Raw genomic sequence first — 21,975 nt, forward strand, 5'->3', positions numbered from 1 at the left:
CGGGTGATGCGGGTAATACCTTGCCGCAGCACGATATCGGCCTTGACATGCCCCGAGAGACAACAGAATATCAACAATTTCGTTTCTCGAATAATCCGGCATATTCCCTCCTTTTAAGTCGACTACGAAAATTACACTTGAACTATCCTGACAAGGACTGTTCGCGAATCACTATTCCCATAAACAATACTAAAAAAGTGTTATTAAAGAATTTAGTTGAAACTTTGTAGGCTTGTCCGGAATCACACCAGAAAAAAGAATGGAAATAACATGTTATCCCACAAAATGGAAAATGACACTTCTCATGAAGGCTTTGAATACATGAAGTCGACTTTGAAAATCAACCTGAAGTTTAAGCTCAAGGTCACTGTTGTTTGACCCTACAATTTTTGTGGGATATTGGGGTTATTGAATTATTGGGGTTATCGGGTTATTGGGTTATTTGGGTTATCGAGTTATTGGGTTATTACAATTAACCTTACTCTTGCCCGATCATGCCTGTGCATAGATGAAGAAAATCATAAATTTGACCCCTACATGACCTTAGACGGGGGAGGGGGTTAACCGCACCCCACAAATAATACGTTATCTGAACGTAGAATTTTCCGCTCTTTCCGAATCCGGGATCAAAAATATAGGTTCCTATTCAAAAAATGACTTTGACCTTCAAATGACCTTGAAAATGAATCTCAAGGTCAAATCGGATTTCACAGAAAGGTTGCCCCCATTGTCCCAAACAACTGTTGTCTGAACAATTTTTTTGTACAACGCCAACCGTCGAAAATTTCGGGGTGGTTCCTTTAAAATGGGACACCCTGTATATCGGAGACCTTAACGAAATATATATAACGGTAGGTAGCGAAACTGCTACCACTTGAATGGGACACGTTGTCACACTAAATTTAATCCTAGTCGGTGATTCGATAGTATTCGAAGAAACTTAGTGTCTGACTTCAACATCTCCAAGATATATCAATTTTTACCTTATTTAGTGCAACTTTTTCCTTTGAAAATGTGGACACTCCTTATCTAGCTCTACATTTTTTTCCCTCAAGAGGATCTATATCCTAACCAAATGATGAAAAATACCTTTTTTCCCCTTCCCCTCACGGTTTTAGGAATATAAATTCAACAGTTTCACAAGTCAAATTCCGAGTGTACTTTCCTTGCAAGCGACGTAATAACCTTTCGAGGAAATATATTTTGGAAATTTGCACCAAAAACGACTGATCGCGTAACTTATCGTTCTTCATTGTTTTCGGGGCAGATCGACTTGCAAGTGTACGAATTGGCATGATTCGCAGTGACGAGAAAGAAATTTGACGAACTATCGCTAGTCAGAAAGTGATCGCGATATCATTTCGATCGACTCAAGATTCGCGATTCGAGCCGAAAGAAAATAAAGTTACGCGTTGCGAAATTACGATAGATTTTAATCCGAGTGTTTCAACTACCTTAATAAAAACTGTATTTTTCTTAAACAGCAATGTGTAATAAATTTTAGAATAAATAACAGTAAGTGAAGTTACTTTCTGTGACCTATGCAGTAGGTCAAGATATGAAGACCCAAAGTATAGCACGTCAAAGTAATGATAAGACAGGACCCCGTGAATCAGTTTCGTTGTGCGTATAAACAGCCTTGTCACAACGCCGCGGAAATCTTATTCACGGAGATTAATTAAGATAGGTCAATGAGTTTGCCCATTCGATTGGATTTGAACGGTTTGTCAGATGCACTCAATAATTTTTTCTTTTCGCTAAAGCTCCGTATTATTTTAGTCTCGGCTATAATCAAACATTCCATTGCCTATGTTTGGGCAGTGACGTTATGCGTGGGTTGGATACTACTTTCTATGTATCGCAGAATCTTGCTTCGACATTGTGGACAAACTTCAACAGCGACTGATGATTTTGACTCGTCTTCTTTTATATACGAGTATAATAGTCGATTAACAACCCAAACAACCCCGCGACCCAAGATGAGTGGCTTGTAAATATGTTTAACTTCTGCATGTTTTCTTTTAATAAATTCTAGTACTTCGTATAATTCTTGTATACATATATATTTAATTTCCTTGATCCTATACAAAATAATAATTAATTTAATCCTATTTACAAGCGTGGTTTTATGACTACCTTTTATTTTTCTCTTTATACATTATGATATTTATTCACATTTCATTTGTTAAAAATGACTGGGATAAAAACGATTGCATCTTCTTAAATAAAATATATTGTCATGCAAATATATATACAACGTGGATCACGTACTCAGAGACACGGTCCGCCTCGAGCAGCCGCTCTCTCTCGACTCGCTTTTAAGATACGTACAGATACATCTCGCCGTGTACTCGTGCGCTTCTGCGCATGCGCTACCACATATATCTTTTACGCGGGAAATATGAATTCACATATTTAAAATCATTATTTATAATGCTTATTTCGATAATTTTTTGTCCGCAAAACATGGTTGGTCGGATAATAAATATGTGTTCTTGGCTATGATTTTCTTACTTATTAATGGACTGGTGTAAACTTTAAAAATTTATGTATTTGTCCGTTATCTATAATCGACGCTTTTTCAACTTTTAACATCACATTCTCATTTGTATCGTATGTTTTATGTATTTTGCACATGTTTTTTCAATTTCAACCTTGCCAAGAATAATTGTCTTTCGTATGGAATATCATCAGCGTTATCTATTTTAATGTATTTTTCCTATACTCTTGTAGATTTTTTATTGAAATGCAGTTCTGTCAGCGTATAAACAGTCATGTCATGATGCGTTTTATTGATAATTGGCATAATTATATCCATGTAACGCGCCCATCTTTTATATGAATCGCGTAAAACGGAAAAATATGCTGATTTTCCTATCTATGAGCTCCACTATATTTGATTGGGGACAACTCATCAATGATAATATTTATTTAATATCCGAGTCAATCAATGTTTATTTTCATTTCTTGGAAGTAAATTGCTTGCTATGATCAGACATTTTGTTAACGGTTTGCCGAATCTCAAAATGTAATGCTTGAACATTTTATTAATTACAGCAATTGCATTTGCTTTTTTAATTTTATATAATACTACCTTATGTACTATTGTATAATACTATTTTATTCATATGTGACGGAGAATCTCGGCTAGGCCGATCTCGTCCGTTTGGCTCTCGCAAATGTCCGTGCGCCGCGCCAGGCTGAGAGTGTGTACGTTTGGCACACACACTCATGCTTGGACCTTTTGTTTGCGAGGTGCTGAACACGGGCTGAGCTGACGACTGGAGCGACGCAGATGGCGCAGAAGAAGACAGAAAGAGATAGAGAGAGAGCGCTCGAATTGCGGATCGCCGCGGAAAATTGGAGAGTCTCTGCTAAGCAATGAGCAGAGAAAGTCGCGCGCACGGATAAACCGAAAGGTTTTTCCGAGCTGGCCTCGCGACCTCGCCGACGTTTGGTTCGTTTCGGAGACACGCCCGGTGCGCGGACGAGTGATAGAGCGTGAGGCTGGGTCGCGCCCAGCCGTGTCCCCAAAGATACCCGGCACCGGTGCGTGCGGGTAACCGGCGAGGTGCGCGGGTGAGCGCGCGAGGAATTTGACGTGCTGCAGCGCCGAGCAACGAGGAGGCGGCAGAAACAACGGCAACAGCAATTCTTGGGATATACGGATTGAGGCAGCTATATTGTGGAGCAAGCAAGGAGACGAGCGAGAAGACAAATAGCGGCGACAACAAGTATCAGCGAGACGGTCAGCGAGGAGCACACCAGTGACGTCACACTGAAGAGCGCTCTAGCCGTCAGGGAGGCTGAAGGTCGAGGTCGGTGGCGTATTTTTCTCTTGGTTCTCTCTCTTTCGCATGTTTGGGCGTCAGTCTATGGTTGGTAGCACAGCAGACCTGCTGGCTACCCGTTAATAGCCTATCAGCGAAAAGTGTTTGTCGGGCATTTGTTATAATATCTAGTTTTTATAAGAGAATCGGCCGGCTGACCAGCCACCGATTCACCTTCGCGTTCGCGCTTGTTATTGTACCGCTTGTAGTGTGTAAGTCTGAGGTTGCCGTATTGTAATCGTTTGTTGACAATTAAAGACTAGCGTATTAATCCGCTGTGGTGTTTATTCGCCGCTGTATCACTCCTCACCCCCACTCCGAATCTGTGCGTTTGACGTGTTTATGCTCGACGCGTTATTCAGTCGTAGGAACGTCTTTTGCTTCCCGAATCCCCGAATAAATAATTTGTGCGGACGGTCGCGAGCAGCCCAGAAGGGTACGGCCGGAATTCTCCGTTACACATATAATAGAAAAAATATCAATTTTTGACAGAATATATTTTACACTACCGGTCGATGTAGGTAATGGACCGTAAAAGTCTATTGATAAAATTTCATTAGAATTACTATATAAAATTAGTTGCATTAAAGTAATAGTACCGTACTATTAAGTATTTTGTATGTTGGAAAGTAATACGCGATCGTAATAACTTTTCGATTTGTTTGTACATTTTCGGCATAAAGAACATTTTTGTATGATTTTATAGGTTTTAAATGGACCAATATGAACAAATGCGTGATAAACATCCGTAAAAAAACTTGCCACAATACTCTCTGGAATTTTAAGCTTTGAATTTTCAACTTTGTACAAAATATCATTTTTCATTTTGTAATTTCTAACGAATGTTTCTTCAATATTTCACATTCTTTCCTTAGTAATTCTGCATCCCGTAGTAACTCATAGAGGATACCAATAATTCTAGCACTATATTAGTTGCAAGCACACACCTGTGATGAAGAAGAAAAATGGAGACGTTACAATAAAACACAGACTATTTTGCTTACCTAAGTGTTAAGAACGCCGAGTCAGTAAAATAATCGTGTCGCCGTAGTCGTCACACTGAAATTAATAAGTAGTTGATACGTAACATACTGTTTTTATTCCCTTATAGTTTTCTTAAATGATAAAATTTATAATAATGGAAAGAAGAGAAATAGTGAGAGCTGGAAATTCACTTAATTTTAATTATATTCAGCAACGTTTCGTCAGCACATTTGCTGACCTCTTCAAGCTTTATTAACAGGAAAACAACAAATTATTAACAATAAAGTTACAAATGTAATTTTAGTGGTCTATAATTATATGTACATGTATGTACCTAATTTCTCTCGCAGTCAAATTATGATAGACTAAAACGAATAGCTCGTAGCCAGTCACGTTACAATACAGCATAAAATCAAGTATTTCAACACATTGTAACGGGGTGGATATCCGTCTATTTAATTATGCGCGCGATCGCATCGAAGAGCACGCGGGATTACCTAAACGTTCAAATTCGAAAATTGGAGAGCAGAAGGGAACGGGCGCCAGTCAACCAACTTTCTACAAGCGCGAAATAATATCGAAATTACAGACAATATCACATACGAAATCGTTTATTTTCTCTTATCTCTACAATGTATTAGGCCCGCGTGTTTATGTTTACGAAGCGCGCCCGGCAATAACATACAGTGTCGGATCAGTCACCGCACTTTGTTCGCCGAGTTAATACATGTACGCTTCTTATGGAATACGAGAGATTAGTTAGTAGCAATCATAGCAATCGCGAAATTAAGCTGGCTAGCTTACCTTATTAGCAGTCGCACGGAGAACGAGAGAAAAAGTTCGTGATTAAGTCTCGGGGAAGTCCGCGTCTGTGACCAAGCGGTTCACACTTTCGGTTTCGCCCTCGATGGCGAAACCCCGCACTCACGCACACTTGCACGCACTCGTCTCAGTCAGGCGAAGGCACAGCTGCTGTCGCTTCTTATCAGCATGTCTCGACACTCCAATAAAACTCGGGAAAAACTCTTATTAATTTCTGCTGCAGCTGAGTGTGCGGATTCTAATCCTCGACTGGTTCATTTTCATACGCGCGCGTTCCGTCCCGTCTCGTGCCGGATTCTCTCGTTACATCTTTCCCCAACCGGTATATGCTGCCCCCGCAGGCAGCCGCATGGTTGGGCTGTCAGCGCTAATAAGACGTTTACCGCCACAATATATATATATATATATATATATATATATATATCTTAGTTGTATTTTTATCGTAAAAGTAATACGCAGTATAATCCACGGTAAATTATCAATTAGAATCTGTAGAATATTAAAAAATGTTTTTTGCGGTGGTATTATCATTTTGGAGCAGTAGAAATATAATATCGAATAGGTTTCCTTTATTTTATTATTCTATCAACGTAAATATTCTTTCCAATATTTTTAACATATTTTCAGTTTTTTTTCATGAAAATAAGTACAAAAAGATAGAAATATCGTTGGAAACAAATAGGCGTTACAACACTTATGATCAAAACTATAAGTATTAGTTTTACTTATAGATTATTAGTATTACACCATGTACATCACAGTATATTTTCAACTAGAACCTATATAATATTGAAAAACATTTTTCGGAGGTGGTTTATTCATTACGACGATGGTCCGAAGTACTTACTTACCTCCTTAGTACTTAGCCTTACCGCCTGATGGCGCCATTCTCGCAAGAGATATACACTACCATGTAGTACAACCTTGTCGATGGTTACTGTCAAAATCTCAGCCGAATCGGACTCATAGTTCTGTTGTGACCGCGTGTGGAAGCGAACCTGTTAGAAAAATGGAAAAAGAGCAGTATCGGTCGGTGATTCGATTCTTGTTTTTGGAAGGGAAATCGCGCAGCAAAATCAAAAAACGCTTGGATGCTGTGTACGGTGACTCTTCTCCTTCGATGGCGATCGTCAAAAATTGGTTTAACGAGTTTCAACGTGGTCGCACGTCGATTTTTGAAGAGCCACGTCCAGGTGCTCCGAAAACGGTTACCACGGAGGATAACGTGACAAAAATTCACGATCTCGTACTGGCAGATCGACGATTGAAGGTGCGCGAGATAGCTAAGATCGTAGGCATCTCAAAAGACCGCGTGGGTCATGTCCTGCATGAAATTTTGGGCATGAGAAAGCTGTCGGCGCGATGGGTGTTGCGATTGCTCACTCCGGACAACAAGCGCAATCGTGAGACAACTTCAGAGCAATGTCTGACGCTGTTTAAGCGCAATCCGAAGGAATTTCTGCGTAGTTTCGTGATCGTCGACGAAACATGGATCCACCGGTATACACCAGAGACTAAGGAACAGTCGAAACAGTGGACTTTACTGGGCGAAAGTGTTCCGAAGAAGGCGAAGACTGCCCCATGGGCTAGAAAGGTGATGGCCACCGTTTTCTGGGATTCACAAAGTGTGATCTACATCGACTACCTAGAAACGGGCAAAACGGTTACAAGGTCGTATTATGCCGAATTATTGGGCCGATTCGACATCGAATTGCAAAAAAATGGTCACATTTGGCGAAGAAAAAAGTGCTCTTCCACCATGACAATGCACCGGCTCACACCTCCGCTGTCGCCATGGCCAATTTGGTCGAATAAGGTTACGAACTGCTGCTATATCAACCGTATTCTCCAGATTTGGCTCTGTGATCTTTCTTTTTGTTTCCAAACTTGAAAAAGTCGCTCGCCGGGCAAAAATTTGAGTCGAATGAGGAGGTAATCGCCACTACGGAGGCCTACTTTGCAAACCTCGAGAAAACGTATTTTTCAGATGGGTTAAAGAAGTTAGAGCATCGCTGAGCCAGGTGTATCGAATTAAAAGGAGACTATGTTGAAAAATAAAACGCCACTTTTCTAAAATTTTCGTTTTTCTTTTGTAGGCTAAGTACTTATCGGACCACCCTCGTATAATAATGTTTCGAAAAAAAATACAATTGTCAAACGGGTCAACTTTGTGATTGTAATCAACCCGCAATAATATTTGTTCTAGTGTTTTCCTTATTTAAAATATTTTTTCATAAAAATGATGGAATTGTCAATCAATAAAATAAGGGTTAAGTTGCATCCCTTATAGTCGGGACTGCACATATTAGTTCCCCATTTAGATGAGAAGTGAAATGAAAGTTATTTCATTGTAAAATGTCAATGAAAACTTATGATAAATTGCGAAATTTATTTTTGAGAGTGAATTTTATCCTTTCAAATTGTTTTTCCGCCCGTAAGTTATTTATTTTTCGATGATCTACAACATAGTAAAAGATTATTGAAATCGATGAGATCGGGTTTCCTTGCAAATTTGTCAGGATCTATAATGCGAGTACCCATTTTATATGAAAATTTTTTATTTTTTCCTTCATTAACAAGATCCAGAATTGTCAACAGACCATAGGATTACGACTACAATTTGACCTTACAGCATTCCATCAGTGGCATCATATTATCGCCTATTTGAAAACTATAGGAATAAATTTTCAATCGCAAAATATTTTTGAGCGGATATTTGCCAGTTGTAAATTTACTGTAGTGATTTTTTTATGTCTATTATTATTCAGCTCAAGGTTAGACAAATAGCTTGTATATGCTTTGATATCTTATTCGTATACATAACAGGCGGGCTAATTTTCGTAGACTCATTCGTAAGACGTTAACTTCGTTCACGAAGGAATGCTGGTGTTGTAAGAGAATCATCACCATCACTACGTTTTTTTATGAATGAACTGGTACATTTTTTCCTTGATCTGTCAGTAAATTTATCGGAGCACGATGAACTAAAACAAATGCCTTCTATATATTTATTTATCTTTATTTATATATACAGTGGCGTGCGTAAGTTTCTGGCAACAAAAAATCATTTAAAATTTAAAGTTGTATTATACGCCTCTTCCTCGTGATCAACTATGTAGTCCTTTGGACTTTAGGTCGATCCGGCCCGATATTCACAATATTTTAAAGCTCCAAACTAAAGACCGTTTGATAGGGCGTTGTCATCAAAATAGTCCTCGGTTTTTTCTTTCAAGATGGGTCGCAGACGTCATTCCCCCTCTAGTGAGTGTAGTTCCTATGAAAATCTCTTAAAAGATGAACTTATTCATCTATTAAAAAAGAGAAAAAGAAGACAAGAGCTCAAACAAGGCAAAAAATCTCGCGATTCTTGCAGGAAAGATCGCCTCGCAGATCACCGCACTCACCACACAGACATCGGCGTAAATTATCACGTTCTCATTGTAAGTACATCATCTATTAATGGCATTCTCACTTTTAGTAAAAAACAGGAACGAGGCAACATATACACAATCCTGATTTCACGCTGCTTGCTCTGCCATTACCGGCATAAGGTCAGGTTTTTACCGAACCTGTGAGCGCACCAAAATTGTGCAAATATTTCTCGTGGGCTCTAACCCACGCAGAAAAGTTAACGAATATTCGTTGTAGATAAGCCTCGCGACTTTTATGTCGCTATGAGCGCAATGCACACAAGAAGAGCACGCGTCACCGGCTCTAACCGGCGAGGCAGTGCAGTTCGACTCCTCCTTAAGGTAAATAAGTGTCGAAGTCATTGGTCTAAAAGACGAGATTCTCAAAAAAAGAGACAATTAACGCCCTAAACTCTAAGATTGTAGCGCGGCCTTCCTATAATTGAACCAATATTTTTTTAAACGGCTAATCTGCTTAAGTCAAAGGTGATCGCTAATGAGTGCATCGTTATTTCAAATTGTAATGCACGCGTGTCTCTTTCAGTTCGTAGCAGGAGTTACTCGAGTAGCTCATCGAGCTCTGAAAAAAACTCGTTGATATCTCGTTCTCGTTCGCCGCGTGTCAGAGATACGTTGCAGGAAAGATCGGACGATCCAGGGATTGCTGATGTTCCCGATGCAGCGCTGAACGTAGAGAAGAAGTCAGATGATTCGACGATAGTCGAAGTTCCCGATAAGCGTGTAAAGACTTCAGATCCTGCTACCTCATGAGCCGAAGTTCTGAAGTGACTCGAAAAAGACGTCTTGGAGGAGAAGAAATATTCACAGGCCGTGAATGACATGATCACTCGTCGCTGGACAGGAATTATCAAGAAAGGCTTGCCGGAACAAGACAGAAAAGAGACAATTGCTCTCTACCCAACCCCGGTAAACAACCACGTGTGGGATCCGTCGAAGCTGAACCCCGAAGTAAAATCAGTATTGCAAGATTTAGCATTGCAGCGTGATACTCGTATAGCAGCCAAGCAAATTAAGCTGTCGGAGTGCTTGGCTGTCACGGCTCAAATGATTGAAAAGCTTCTAGCTCAGGATCCGTCAGAATTGAATAACTCCCTTTTACAACGTTTGGGCAACGTTGGAAGTTTGCTAACAAACCTTCAACATGACGAATCATGTATTAGGAGAAACCTCGTGTTGGCTAACACACCAAACGCCTCCCTAAAAAAGATCCTGGAAGAAACGGAGATTGGCGAAAACTTATTCGGAGACAAACTCAAGAAGGCTATCAAGTCGGCCAAGGCTCTAGCAGCGACCTCAGAAGAATTACCTCAGTCAAATAATTCTCTGAAGCAGTCAAAAAACTTGAAAGGTCCGCCCCGGCACTCAAGGACTCAGCCAAGGGTACCGGCGAGCGGACAGCGCCCTTACCATCGGAGCTTATTCAACAACCAGAGGAGGTCGCCATACTATTCAGGGAAGAGAGATTACACCATGAGGGACCAGTCACGCTGACCCTGGAAATGGCACCTGTAAGTCTGACGTCTGGTAGACTTCATCGATTTTTCTCGCATTGGGAAAAAATAACTGCGGATACAACGGTTCTTTCGTGGGTTAAAGGTTATCAAATACCCTTTGTTTTTACACCGAAACAATCTGTTATACCAGCGGAACACTACTGGTCCACTAACGACAAGGCGAATATTTCAGAGCTGATTTTAGAACTGTTGGATAAGGGCACAATAAAGAAATGCGACTCAGTTAAAGGTCAATTCGTCTCAGATATTATCTTAATGAAGAAACTAAATGGAAAGAATAGACTTACTTTAAACTTAAAAAATTCAAACAAATTTTAAATAAGAGGATAGTCGCATAGTTGAAAGATTATTAAAACAAGATTGTTTTATGGCTAACTTGGACTTACAAGACGCTTATTATTTGATTTCGGTCCATGAATTGTATCGTAAATATTTACGGTTTTTATTCGACAATCAATTATACGAGTTTATCTGCTTACCCTTTGGTTTAAGTACAGCGCATTTTGGTTTCACAAAAATCTCAAAACCGGTAACAGCATACTTGATAAAATTAGGTTTCTAATCGGTTGTATACTTAGATGATTGGCTTCTTTTGGGAAACTCATTCGTTGAATGCCAAAGAAACGTCACTGAGACTCGAGCCTTGTTAAGTTTTCTAGGCTTTGTTTTCAATGATGCTAAAAACTCTCTGATACTGAACCGTCGGTGCAAGTTCTTAGGATTTATTTACGACTCTCATAATATGACGGTAGAATTAACTGAGGAAAATTTAACCAAAATAAAAAATTCTATTAAAAGTATACAGACAAATAAAGTGATGTCGATAAAAAGATTTGCCGAAATCCTTGGCTTCCTTGTATCGTGTTGCCCAGTCGTAAATTATGGTTTAATTCACACAAAAGCTTGTGAGAGGCATAAATATTTAGCGCTAATGCTTAATAATGATAATTATAATTCCAGATTGACGATAGATAGTAATTCATACAAAGAATTGAGGTGGTGGACCTCACGAGCATTCATATCTAGGCAACCGATTAGACATCGTGTGTTTCTTCTCGAAATTTTCTCGGATGCATCTCTATCAGGCTAGGATAAGAGAGTTTTAGGTTACCGGAAGGATTCAGAGAAACTTTATGATATAAATTACCTGAAGCTACTGGCAGCTTTTTTTGCTTTAAAAACTTTTGCCAAAGATTTCTCTAGTTGTTAGATACTACTACATATTGATGTACGGCTATCGCCTACATCAATAGAATGGTAGGCGTTCGATTCGAAAGTCTCAATGAGATTACGCGTCGCATATGGGCATGGTGCGAGAATAGACACATTTGGATTTTCGCGACATATATAGCCTCAAAAGATAATATAGAAGCAGATCATGAGTCGCATAGAATAGAGTCAGCTAAGGAAATTGAACTATCGTCTCAGGCGTTCGATAATATTGTTTACCATTATGAAAAATCACAAATCGATCTTTTCGCTACCCGAATTAATGCTAAATGCGCAAAGCATGTTTCTTGGAAGAGAGGCCCAGATTGTTTTACTACAGACGCCTTCACGCTAAACTGGTCTAAATATTTCTTCTACGCTTTTCCACCGTGTTCAATAATTTTGAAATGTCAACAAAAAGTCAAAGACAAAAAAGCAAGAGGGATAATGGTTGTGCCAGACTGGCCAGCTCAACCGTGGTACTCATTGTTTCATGATTTACTTTTATCAAAAACTCTAAAAATTAAAACTAAGGATAATTTATTTTTTCCTAACAGGGAAACAGATCATATTTGGAAGACTACCCTGGTGGTCGGAATCTTGCCAGGAGAGCTTATGAACTAAGAGGTAAACCACAAGCAGCGCTGGATATTACAGTTGCATCCATTTCTGATTCATCATTTAAGCAATATGAAGGCTGCTTCAGGAAATGGTGGCGGTATTGCGTCGAGAACCATATTGATCCTTTTTGCTCATGTCTTATCTTTTTTGAATCGTCTGTTCAATCGCAACTTAGCATCGTTGTTTGGTTTCGGGATGGCCACCGCACACACTTTCCGCGCATGGCTGGTCCTTCCTCTAACCTCGGGCCCACTTCCGTTAATTCAATTGAACAACGGCGCCGTTGCGCCCTTCTGAGTCTTAGTGTGTGCTAGCCATTGAGCGCATCGTCGTACGCAGGGATACGATAGTTGAAGTTTAATTCGTGTTGCGGTTATATAGCAAATAAAGTTATTGACATTCAAATTATTAAGTGATTTATTCCCTACCTCAAAGTCTTTTTCAATACATGGAATCCTTCGAGCCGGATAACAAATGAAGACAATCCAGCGACCGGACGAGCGAACAACGATGAGCACCGAGACAGCGATTCACGTCGCTCCGCCAACAATGACAAAGGTGAGTAATAACTCATCGCACTACTCTCGGGCCCGATCAACGGGAAGACGAAGCACTTTGAAGCAGCAAGTGCTACGGTGATCGGAACAACGTGCAACGAGCGCGCGCCCGCCATGGCGGTCGGCAGGGCGGGCGGCCGCGTTTGCAACAAAGTACCTCGAACAACGCGGACGGCCATCTTACTCATAAACGGACAATATCGGCGAACTACGAGCGGCCGTGTTCTCATCGAGACGTGTTGACACTGCTAGCGACCATCTTGCAAACAGTGCATCGAGAACGACAGACAACGTCCCACGGCCAGGAGGCAGGACGGTGGACCAATTCGACAAGCTCGGCACCGGCACTCTCTCAGCACTACATTTTCAGCGATTCATGCGCGCAGCATGTCGGCGGCTCGGTAACTCGACCGCCAACTGTCCCCCGTTTTCTTCTCCTCGGGCCAGTGCTCCGATCGACGTCAGACAAGCTGACTCGTCACCGTCTCGCACGTGGCCCCGCGGTTGACGTGACGCGCTGCAGCGGTGTCGCGCCCTGAACCGAGACCCCAGGAGGCTGATACTCGGCGACAGCCGGTGACCCCGCCGCACACTCACGCGGCATCGGCTCGGCACTAAAACATACGCCGCTATTACAGAAGGCTCTACTACGGGCGTAATTTGCTCTCCTCACGGTACTCAAGCGCAACTGGAATGCCATCATCAACCTGCCAATGGATCAATGGACGGAGGGACTCGTCAACAGCTGGTACAACCTCCCGGAGGGCTACTGGAACAATTTCTCGGCAAATCACGTGCAGCTGCTCACCACTGACAACGGAGACGCAGCGATCACTGACTACCTCAACAGTGACGCCTATGAGAAGGCAGAGGGCTTCTACGCTCGAGCTCAGGACACTCTTCATGACCTCCACAAGCGGCTCTCTCCGGACGCTCAACGGGGCGACAACTCCGACGGCGCTGCCGCTCACAATACCGCCTCCGGCCGACGACTTGCATGATTGCCCCACATTAAGATCCAGCCATTCAGTGGAGAACAAAAGGACTGGGAATCCTTCCGCGACTTATTTACCTCCGTTTACCACAATGAGCCGGACTTCAGCGACATGGACAAGCTGTTCTTTCTGCAGTCACATGTCCGCGGACGCACTAAGGCCGCTATCGAGGAACTGCCATCGACTGAAACCAACTACGCGACCGCGTGGGCCGCTCTCAAGTCTCGCTACGACCAACGACGACTGCTCATCCAGGAGCACATGACAGCGCTTCTCCGCCTGCGCACCGTCCGACAGAAGTCGGCAAAGGGACTGCAGTATCTGCTGGACAAGCTCAGACGTCATCGCAACCAGCTGTTCGCCCTCAGCCGATCTTCGAACAGCTATCAGACTTCCTGGAGTGCCGATGCCGCATGCTGCGATCAATGGAAGCGGTGAGGTCAAGCTCTTCGAGCAGCTCGGCGGCCGGCGCTATATCGCGGATATTATATTACATTTTAATATTATATTCCAATGAATGCGACCCTCCTTCGTTCCTTTTATGTGTTTATTATACTCGTATATCTCTAACATAAATAAAAATCACAAGGACTATACAATTTTATTTTTTAACGCAATTTTTCTTCTCTTTATCATTGCAACTGCTTTGAACATCTACATAGTTGATCACGAGGAAGAGGCGCATAATACAATTATATGATTAAACGAACTTACCTGTAAGTGAAGTTCTATCATAATTGTATGAATGCCTCTTTCGAAGTGATCAAAGTCCCATCACTAATACCCTACCATCTCAAAAAGAAAAAAAAACGTTTTGAGATCCCAACAAGAATAGTTGCAACGCGGCTTTAAACTGATGAGAGCGTGAACGCTTGTCGAATACAAGGGCCGTGGGAGGGCGCTGGAGACGCCCTATCAAACGGTCTTTAGTTTGAAGCTTTAAAATATCGTGAATATCGGGCCGGATCGACTACAGTCGAGAGGACTATATAGTTGATCACTTCGAAAGAGGCGTTCATACAATTATGATTGAACTTCACTTACAGGTAAGTTCGTTTAATCTTATAATTTTGCAGTTTCGTCTAAAATGATCGTAGAAGAACGCGCGCAGGCTCATTTTGAAGAGTAAATCAATACCCTTCATATCCCGCCGGTATTTTTTTATTAAATTAAAAATTATGTTTTTTAAGTTAAAACAAATTATTTTTTTTTAAATTTTTTTACTTTAGAGCAATAGCTTAACCCTTTTCTACCTGAATTTTCTTGGAGCATGCTATCACATAGAAAAATATTGTAGGCTGATTTTGAAGCTATAAATAACTCATTTTTGCAATAAAATTGAATCAAAATTTTTTTTCATTTCTTTGAAGTTTTTAACATTTAAAAAGCTAAAAGTTTCCGGATAGCCTATGATAAATATAAGTAAAGCTTATTTGATATTACACACATATTTATTTTCAAAAATTCTCAAAAACCAGCTTGATTTTTCAAAAAGTTCAATTTCAGTCCATGTCCCTCCCAAGGAATATTAGGTAAGAAAGGTTTAAGCAATAGTATATTTATAGTAAATTTCTGCGATATTATTTAATTTGAAAATCGTTATTTACCTATTAGTAGTGCGTCAACAAAATGCTGTAATGCACGCAATTACAGATCCGTGAAGCTATAATAAAACTACATGAAGATAGAAAATATTATTTATCTTATTTATTTGTAGTCATTCGATAGTAATATTTTACCCATGATGAAAAAACGGATAATTTTTTTTACAACATGCATTTTTTATAGTAAATAATTATTCTACATTAAAAAACAACCTTTTTTCTCTTTGAAGTTTTTTTCCACAGTGCATAATTTCCGAAATAATTAAAGATAAAAAAAGGGTTTTACAAAAAACGTTGTAACTTTTTATTGGTTCAATAAAAATGGATCCTGTTTCGCTCATTTTTAAGATAACAGAAATATTCAATTTTTACAATTTCGATCTTTCATATCTGCTGAGCCGTTTAAAAGTTATAACTGATTTAATGTAAAAAAAAAACATTTTTTGAAATGTAATATTTTTAACTTAAAAACACAATTTTTGATTTAATAAAAAAATACTGACGGGATATGAAGGGTTGTGTTGGGTACTGTTTTACTCTTAAAAATGAGCCTGTATGTAACTATAAATCATAACTTTATAAATCATTAGCTTTTCACTTTACGTGCACAAGCTTGTTCAAAGTTGATGCAAAGGTCCCAGCACAAACTTTATGGAGTTATGTCCTCGGTTAGATTCGCTGAAATTTTGTATAGAGGTAGCACTCAACATACTGATTGAAAGTCCCACTGGGCTCATCTCCCCCGACCCAAAATACACCCTAAACTACATTACTATAGGAATCAATGTAGAAAGGATATATTTATCTGAAACTTCGCATAGAGATAGATTTCAACAGATTAAAAAGAGGCCCATGAGTGCAACTTCTCAAAGTCAACTCCAGATCTCCCAAGTCCCGAAAATAGTTAAGACAAGCTGGTGTGTGATAGCTAACCAGTTAAGGCATGATAGTGTGTGACACCAACTTATTGAGGTAAGGTGGGATGTGATACCCAACCATCAATTACTGTAATCGGGTGAAATACTTAATATAAAAAAAATTGATTACTTTTTGTATTAAATGAAATTCTTACATGTGAGACGATCTTAAAATGTAATCAATGTGACGTATTCACAATTAGAATGTCAATTAGATACAGCCAACTTTATCTCCGCCCTTTTCAGGCTAGTTGGAATTCATCAAAAGTTTTTCTCCTATATTTCTAGAATTACTGTCCTTTTCAAAATCGTAATTATCTCAGATGTTCTATGATTTCACAACTTCAGAGTGTGCTTAATAGCTCTTATTTTTAGGATAGCTATAGAGACTTTATTATTGGATACGTGTAGAACTTTAGTGCTTAATTTTCAACAGTCATTTTCAGGATAGACGTTTTCCAAAGTATAGCATGATTTCATATCAGGGTGTGCGTAATAATAGTCTTTTTTTATGATATTTACTGAGAATCCATCATGGTAACAAGACAGAAATGCTATTTTTGCAATCTAAATAATAATGTGCGTCAAATACGCCGTTTAAGAGACGACGTGAATGAACGTGAGATTGCAGTAGGCGTAATTGTTTGATTTACCTTTCCAAAATATTCAAAATGACACTAGAATTTGCTTTAACTGCGATCTATCAGTGAATAAAGAAATAGCAGAAATAGCAAAACACAAAATTTTTTTTCGAAACTTGATGAATTTTTTTCTTGGAAACTATAGACGTTAGTAAAAAGTGTATAAGAACAAAAATGTCTTCAAATCGGTCACGGATTTTTTCAAACGATTTTGAAATAATTTTTGATTTCTCGAAAATTTACAAAACTGAAATTTCGAAAATAAAAAAAATATTTAAAAAAAATTTAAGAGTGATCCTTGACTAATTCTAAGACATTTTTGTATTTATCAATTTTCATCTAGTCTATATTAAAAAAAATCGTTAAATTCTAATATAGCATTTCTTACTTCTAAATTAAGTTTAATACAATTAATTTTCGATTCGTTTCAAATCTGTCCTCCGGATTATTAATTCGATAACTAACAGTTAACCCATGGTCTGCTTCACATAATATTATACCGACTCGGAAAATTTAAAAAAAATCTTTGAATAAAATGTAAAAGTATGTTATCATTACACTAAGTATTTGACAAATTATGAACGATCTTGGCAATTTTCTTATTTCTTCATTAAGTTGCAAAAGGATTTTCAGTTGTTCCTATAACTAAAATTGTAATTATGTATCGCGTTATTACATGTGATTATAAAAGAATAGTAGTATTATTTCCATGCGAAGTCGGAAAGATGCCACCAAAAAAAAAACGATTAAAATATTCTCATCAACAGCATAATATTGAAATCGAAGAAAATGACGAGAATTTTCATATTATCATAATCCCTAGTTTACACGATTCTCAAAATTTTGAATTTTATTCAGATTTAGGAAACGAAAATGAGTACACTGATTTGAGCTCGTTCATTGAAAATGATATTCCGATTACTTCATATCATCAAGTTCTTGATACCTATTCAGTAAATCAAAGGAAGTTAGAGTTAAACTATGTTTATGAATGGTTGGATGGTGAAAAAGTTTACAGAGAAGAGTTGAGAAGTGAATTTTTGCTTCCAGAATCTGTTTGTAAAAAGATCTGCAATTATTCATCAACTGACTTGTTTGAAATATATTTTTCTAATGAACTGAAGACATTTATAATAAAAGCAACAGTATGCAATGATGGTGATTTCTTCAAAACTTGGAGACATTTTTAAGAATAATTATTTTATCGATCTTCAATTTAAGAAAAAGTCAAAGAGATTACTGGTCAAATCATCCTTTAATAGCCTGTAAAACTGTAAAATCAGCTGAGTCGTAAAATCTTTAAAAAAATAAAATCAGAAATAAAGCTATCAAAGAACGAAGATAAAAATACAGATGACAGAACTTGGCGTATACGCATTCTCTTAGATATTTTTCGAAAAAACTGACAGCAGCTTGAATTTTTCTAACTTAAAAAGAATGTAGTTTTAGATCGCCATTTCTCAACGCAATTTAAAGTGTTTATATAAATTTTATTAATTTTTTATTTATTGATAACTTTGTGCAATAATCAATTATCAATCTATCAAATTCTTACTTAACTTTCTTAAAATAGTATTTGCGCTTAGCTACATTCAGATTATTGTTATAATTATGTATTGCAAAATTGTACTTTATAATCTGTAATTGTTAAATTAAATTTCTCTAGTTAGTAATTAACTGACACACGTGACAGGTTTATATTCGGAATTCTAGCATGAAAAACAACTAGAAAAGTTTATTTGATCATTGAAAAAGCTCAAAGTTACATATTTTACTTAGTAAACGATAGTTTTCGCATAAATATAATGTTACGTCCTATCTTTCCTTTCTTCTGATGGCGGAAGAATCTCCTTCGACTTCTTCTTAATCATGTTGATCGAATGTAAAGCGCGCTTGAAGCACCACTTTATCACGCTTGAAGTCACGCACACCACACAAGCTAAGAGGGATTGGCGAAGAGTTTAGGTTTTTCAATTAATTTCTGTAGAAATTATTTCGAAGAAGAAAGCTTATTCACTTTTCTTCCTTTATTATAATCGCAAGATGATAGAAATATTCATCACTAACGGCCCTATCCTAACAGCCCAATAGTGAAAAATGTAAATCGCTCATTGGCATGACAATACACAATACCGCTCACTCGGCTTATCACTCCACTTTCCATACTGTAAAATCAACCGCGAGAAAAAATGATTTCCCCTTTTATACGACGATTCTTGCGAAGCCGAGAAAGGTCCAAAAATTGAAGAGAGTGATTAGATGGGAACCGAGAGACAGAGAGAGAAGAGAGAATGGGAGACAGAGAGAAAGGGAAGCAATTCTCCTTTCTCTCGTCTTCGTGATTTTATACTCATAAAGTGCACATCGAGCGCTATTATGCATGTTTGTTAATTCTGCAAAAGGCAGCTGCGAGTCGCAAACACGTGTACTTTTTCGTGACTGCGAAAAGCACCAAATCTGCGTAGTTAGATATCCTTATGTGAGAAGCCTTGAAATAAGCTTTCTCAAACAAGCGATCGTTTAGTGATACCTCAACGCCTTGTGTTTGCTCTAGTTTGGGACGTAACATATGTATCATACTCTATATAAGATAATAAATTTGATTGAGTACTCTAACACACCTAAGGGTGTATACGAGATAGTGCCTTAGATTAGATAGTGCTTTTCTCTATTTTCGGGTGTATTATAAATTGCCATTATGCAGTAAAGAAAAAAATCATACTGGACCTTTATAATGAATTGATAAAAATATAAATAAACCATCATCTATATGATATACAAATAATCTAAAAACAAGTACAAAATGCTTTATATCATAATATTAAATTTTTTACGCTGTAGATCTTGTTCCCTTAAATTGTGATCAATTTATTTAACGGGTCCGTATTCATAAAAAAAATTTAAATGAACTTATCAACTGTGACGGCAAACGTCGTATTAGCGCTAACAGCCCAACTATGCGGCTGCCGGCGAGGGCAGCACCTGCCGGTTGGGGCGAAATGTATTGGGGGAATTCGGTACGAGACGCGGCGGAACGCGCGCGAATAAAAACGAGGCAGTCGAGGATGAGAGTGCGATCAGAGAGCCGTGCAGCAAATACCTTTTCCCGAGTTTTTCCGAAGGCAGAGACGAAAGAGAGAAGCTGTGGCATAGCTTTGCGGCCAACCGGAGTGTGCATGCAAGTGTGAGTGAGTGGAGAGTTTCGCCATCGGGGGCGAAACCGTGAACGAGAGGCATCCTCGCCCACATATAAACATTTGCCGAAAGACTAGCGTGCGCCGTACGAGCCTCCTTCATCTTACTTGTTACCCGTGCGAGAGTTAATAAGGTAAGCTGGCCAGCTTAATTTCGCGATCGCGATAGAATTGTCTATAACTAATCTCTCGTACTCGACAAGAAAGGCGCATGTAATAACTCTGCGAACAATGAGCGGCGAGCGATCCGACACTGCATGTTGTTGTCGCGCACGCGGCATGTAAACATAAACACGCGGGCCGAATACTGTGTAATATTAAGAGGTAATAAACGTTCTCGCTTGTGATACTAACAATATTTCCGACGTATTTATTTCGTGTTAGTAGATAGTTGGTTGACTGACATCCGTTCCCTCCTGCTCTCCGGTTTTTCGTGTTTAAACGTGTAGGTAATCACGCACGCTCTTCGATACGATCGCGCGCACAAATTAATTAAACGGTATTAACCCCGTTACACAACATATCGCAAGTTTTATTGGAAACACTGGGACATAACATTGTGGAAAACTGAATTTTCAATTCCTGATTAAAAAGTACATTACAAATCTAGGTCTCGTGCTCAGATACAACTGATAGAGATTTTCCTTAATAACGAAAAATATATTTTTCATGTAATTTCATCGTGAAATCGCGATTAATACCATAATAGCAAGTTCCAATTTGCCCTTGAAAAATACATGAAAAACACGTATCACAACGTTATTTTCTGAAATGTGCCGTCTCTGAGGGTATTTAATTTCAGTAAAATATTATATTTAAATATTGCAAAAATCAAAGAATTGACTAAGAAATTTTTCGTAATTAATATATTTTTATCATAATTTTTTCAGAGGTCAGCAATTGGCTCAACAAATGCAGAGTGCAAATCCAGAATTAATCGATTCTCTTCGAAGACGAATGGGTAGGAATTCTAATGATTCAGAAAATCCTGGAAACGAGGAACATTGAACGTTATATTGAACAATGTTATCGTCAGCAATATTTTTCATATAAAAACTTCATTGGTTCATTTTTTTATTGAGTTTTATATAATGAACAATTTCAATCATTATTTTGTAATCATACATTTTTTCAATTTAGTTAATTATTTCTCACTTCTAGTTCGTCGATATTCAACTTTAATCAGTCAAAAAATTTGATCTGTCAGAATAAACGAATTCGACCATTACGTGCAACTATAAATGTAGATATCTTCATACATGATTATTTTACATAAAAGTGTTATGATAAAATTATCGATTCATTTATTCTATTGTTTATAATTTTCTCACCAACCCTTCACAAAACAAAAAGTATAAAATAACCAATTAATAACTTATTCCACACTTGGACGTTACTTTTCTCTTATTTTATTTATGATAATTACACTTTGTGTAGTTTTTTCCAAGTGCTGTTTAGAACACTTATTAAATATTAGTATTATGTATTTTGAATTTGAAAATTAGTATTATGAATTTGAAAGGTTTAAGTAAATATGAGAGATAGAAAAGTATTTTGGCCCAAAACAAACGATTTTTTCTATTTATTTTCTAAGTGAGGCCTGCAATGGCTCGGTCGGTAGGGCAACGGACTCGCACCCGGTAGGTCCAGGTTCGA

At 38.5% G+C, this 21,975-nt stretch overlaps 1 protein-coding gene across 1 annotated transcript in view; it reads left to right on the forward strand.

Annotated features, from left to right (window-relative positions):
• The window catches only part of LOC131663001 (small glutamine-rich tetratricopeptide repeat-containing protein alpha-like), a 236,024-nt gene extending 214,432 nt beyond the window's left edge, over nt 1–21,592 (forward strand). The window contains exon 4 of the mRNA XM_058933056.1: nt 21,210–21,592. Coding sequence (XP_058789039.1) covers nt 21,210–21,327 — 118 coding nt within the window. The 3' untranslated portion in view covers nt 21,328–21,592. The remainder of the gene's footprint in view (nt 1–21,209) is intronic.
• Nucleotides 21,593–21,975: the final 383 nt, after the last annotated feature.

The sequence above is a fragment of the Phymastichus coffea genome, unplaced genomic scaffold (assembly GCF_024137745.1).
Source record: "Phymastichus coffea isolate CEN01 unplaced genomic scaffold, Cenicafe_Pcof_1.1 PCOF00029, whole genome shotgun sequence".
NCBI classification, from domain to species: Eukaryota; Metazoa; Arthropoda; class Insecta; order Hymenoptera; family Eulophidae; genus Phymastichus; species Phymastichus coffea.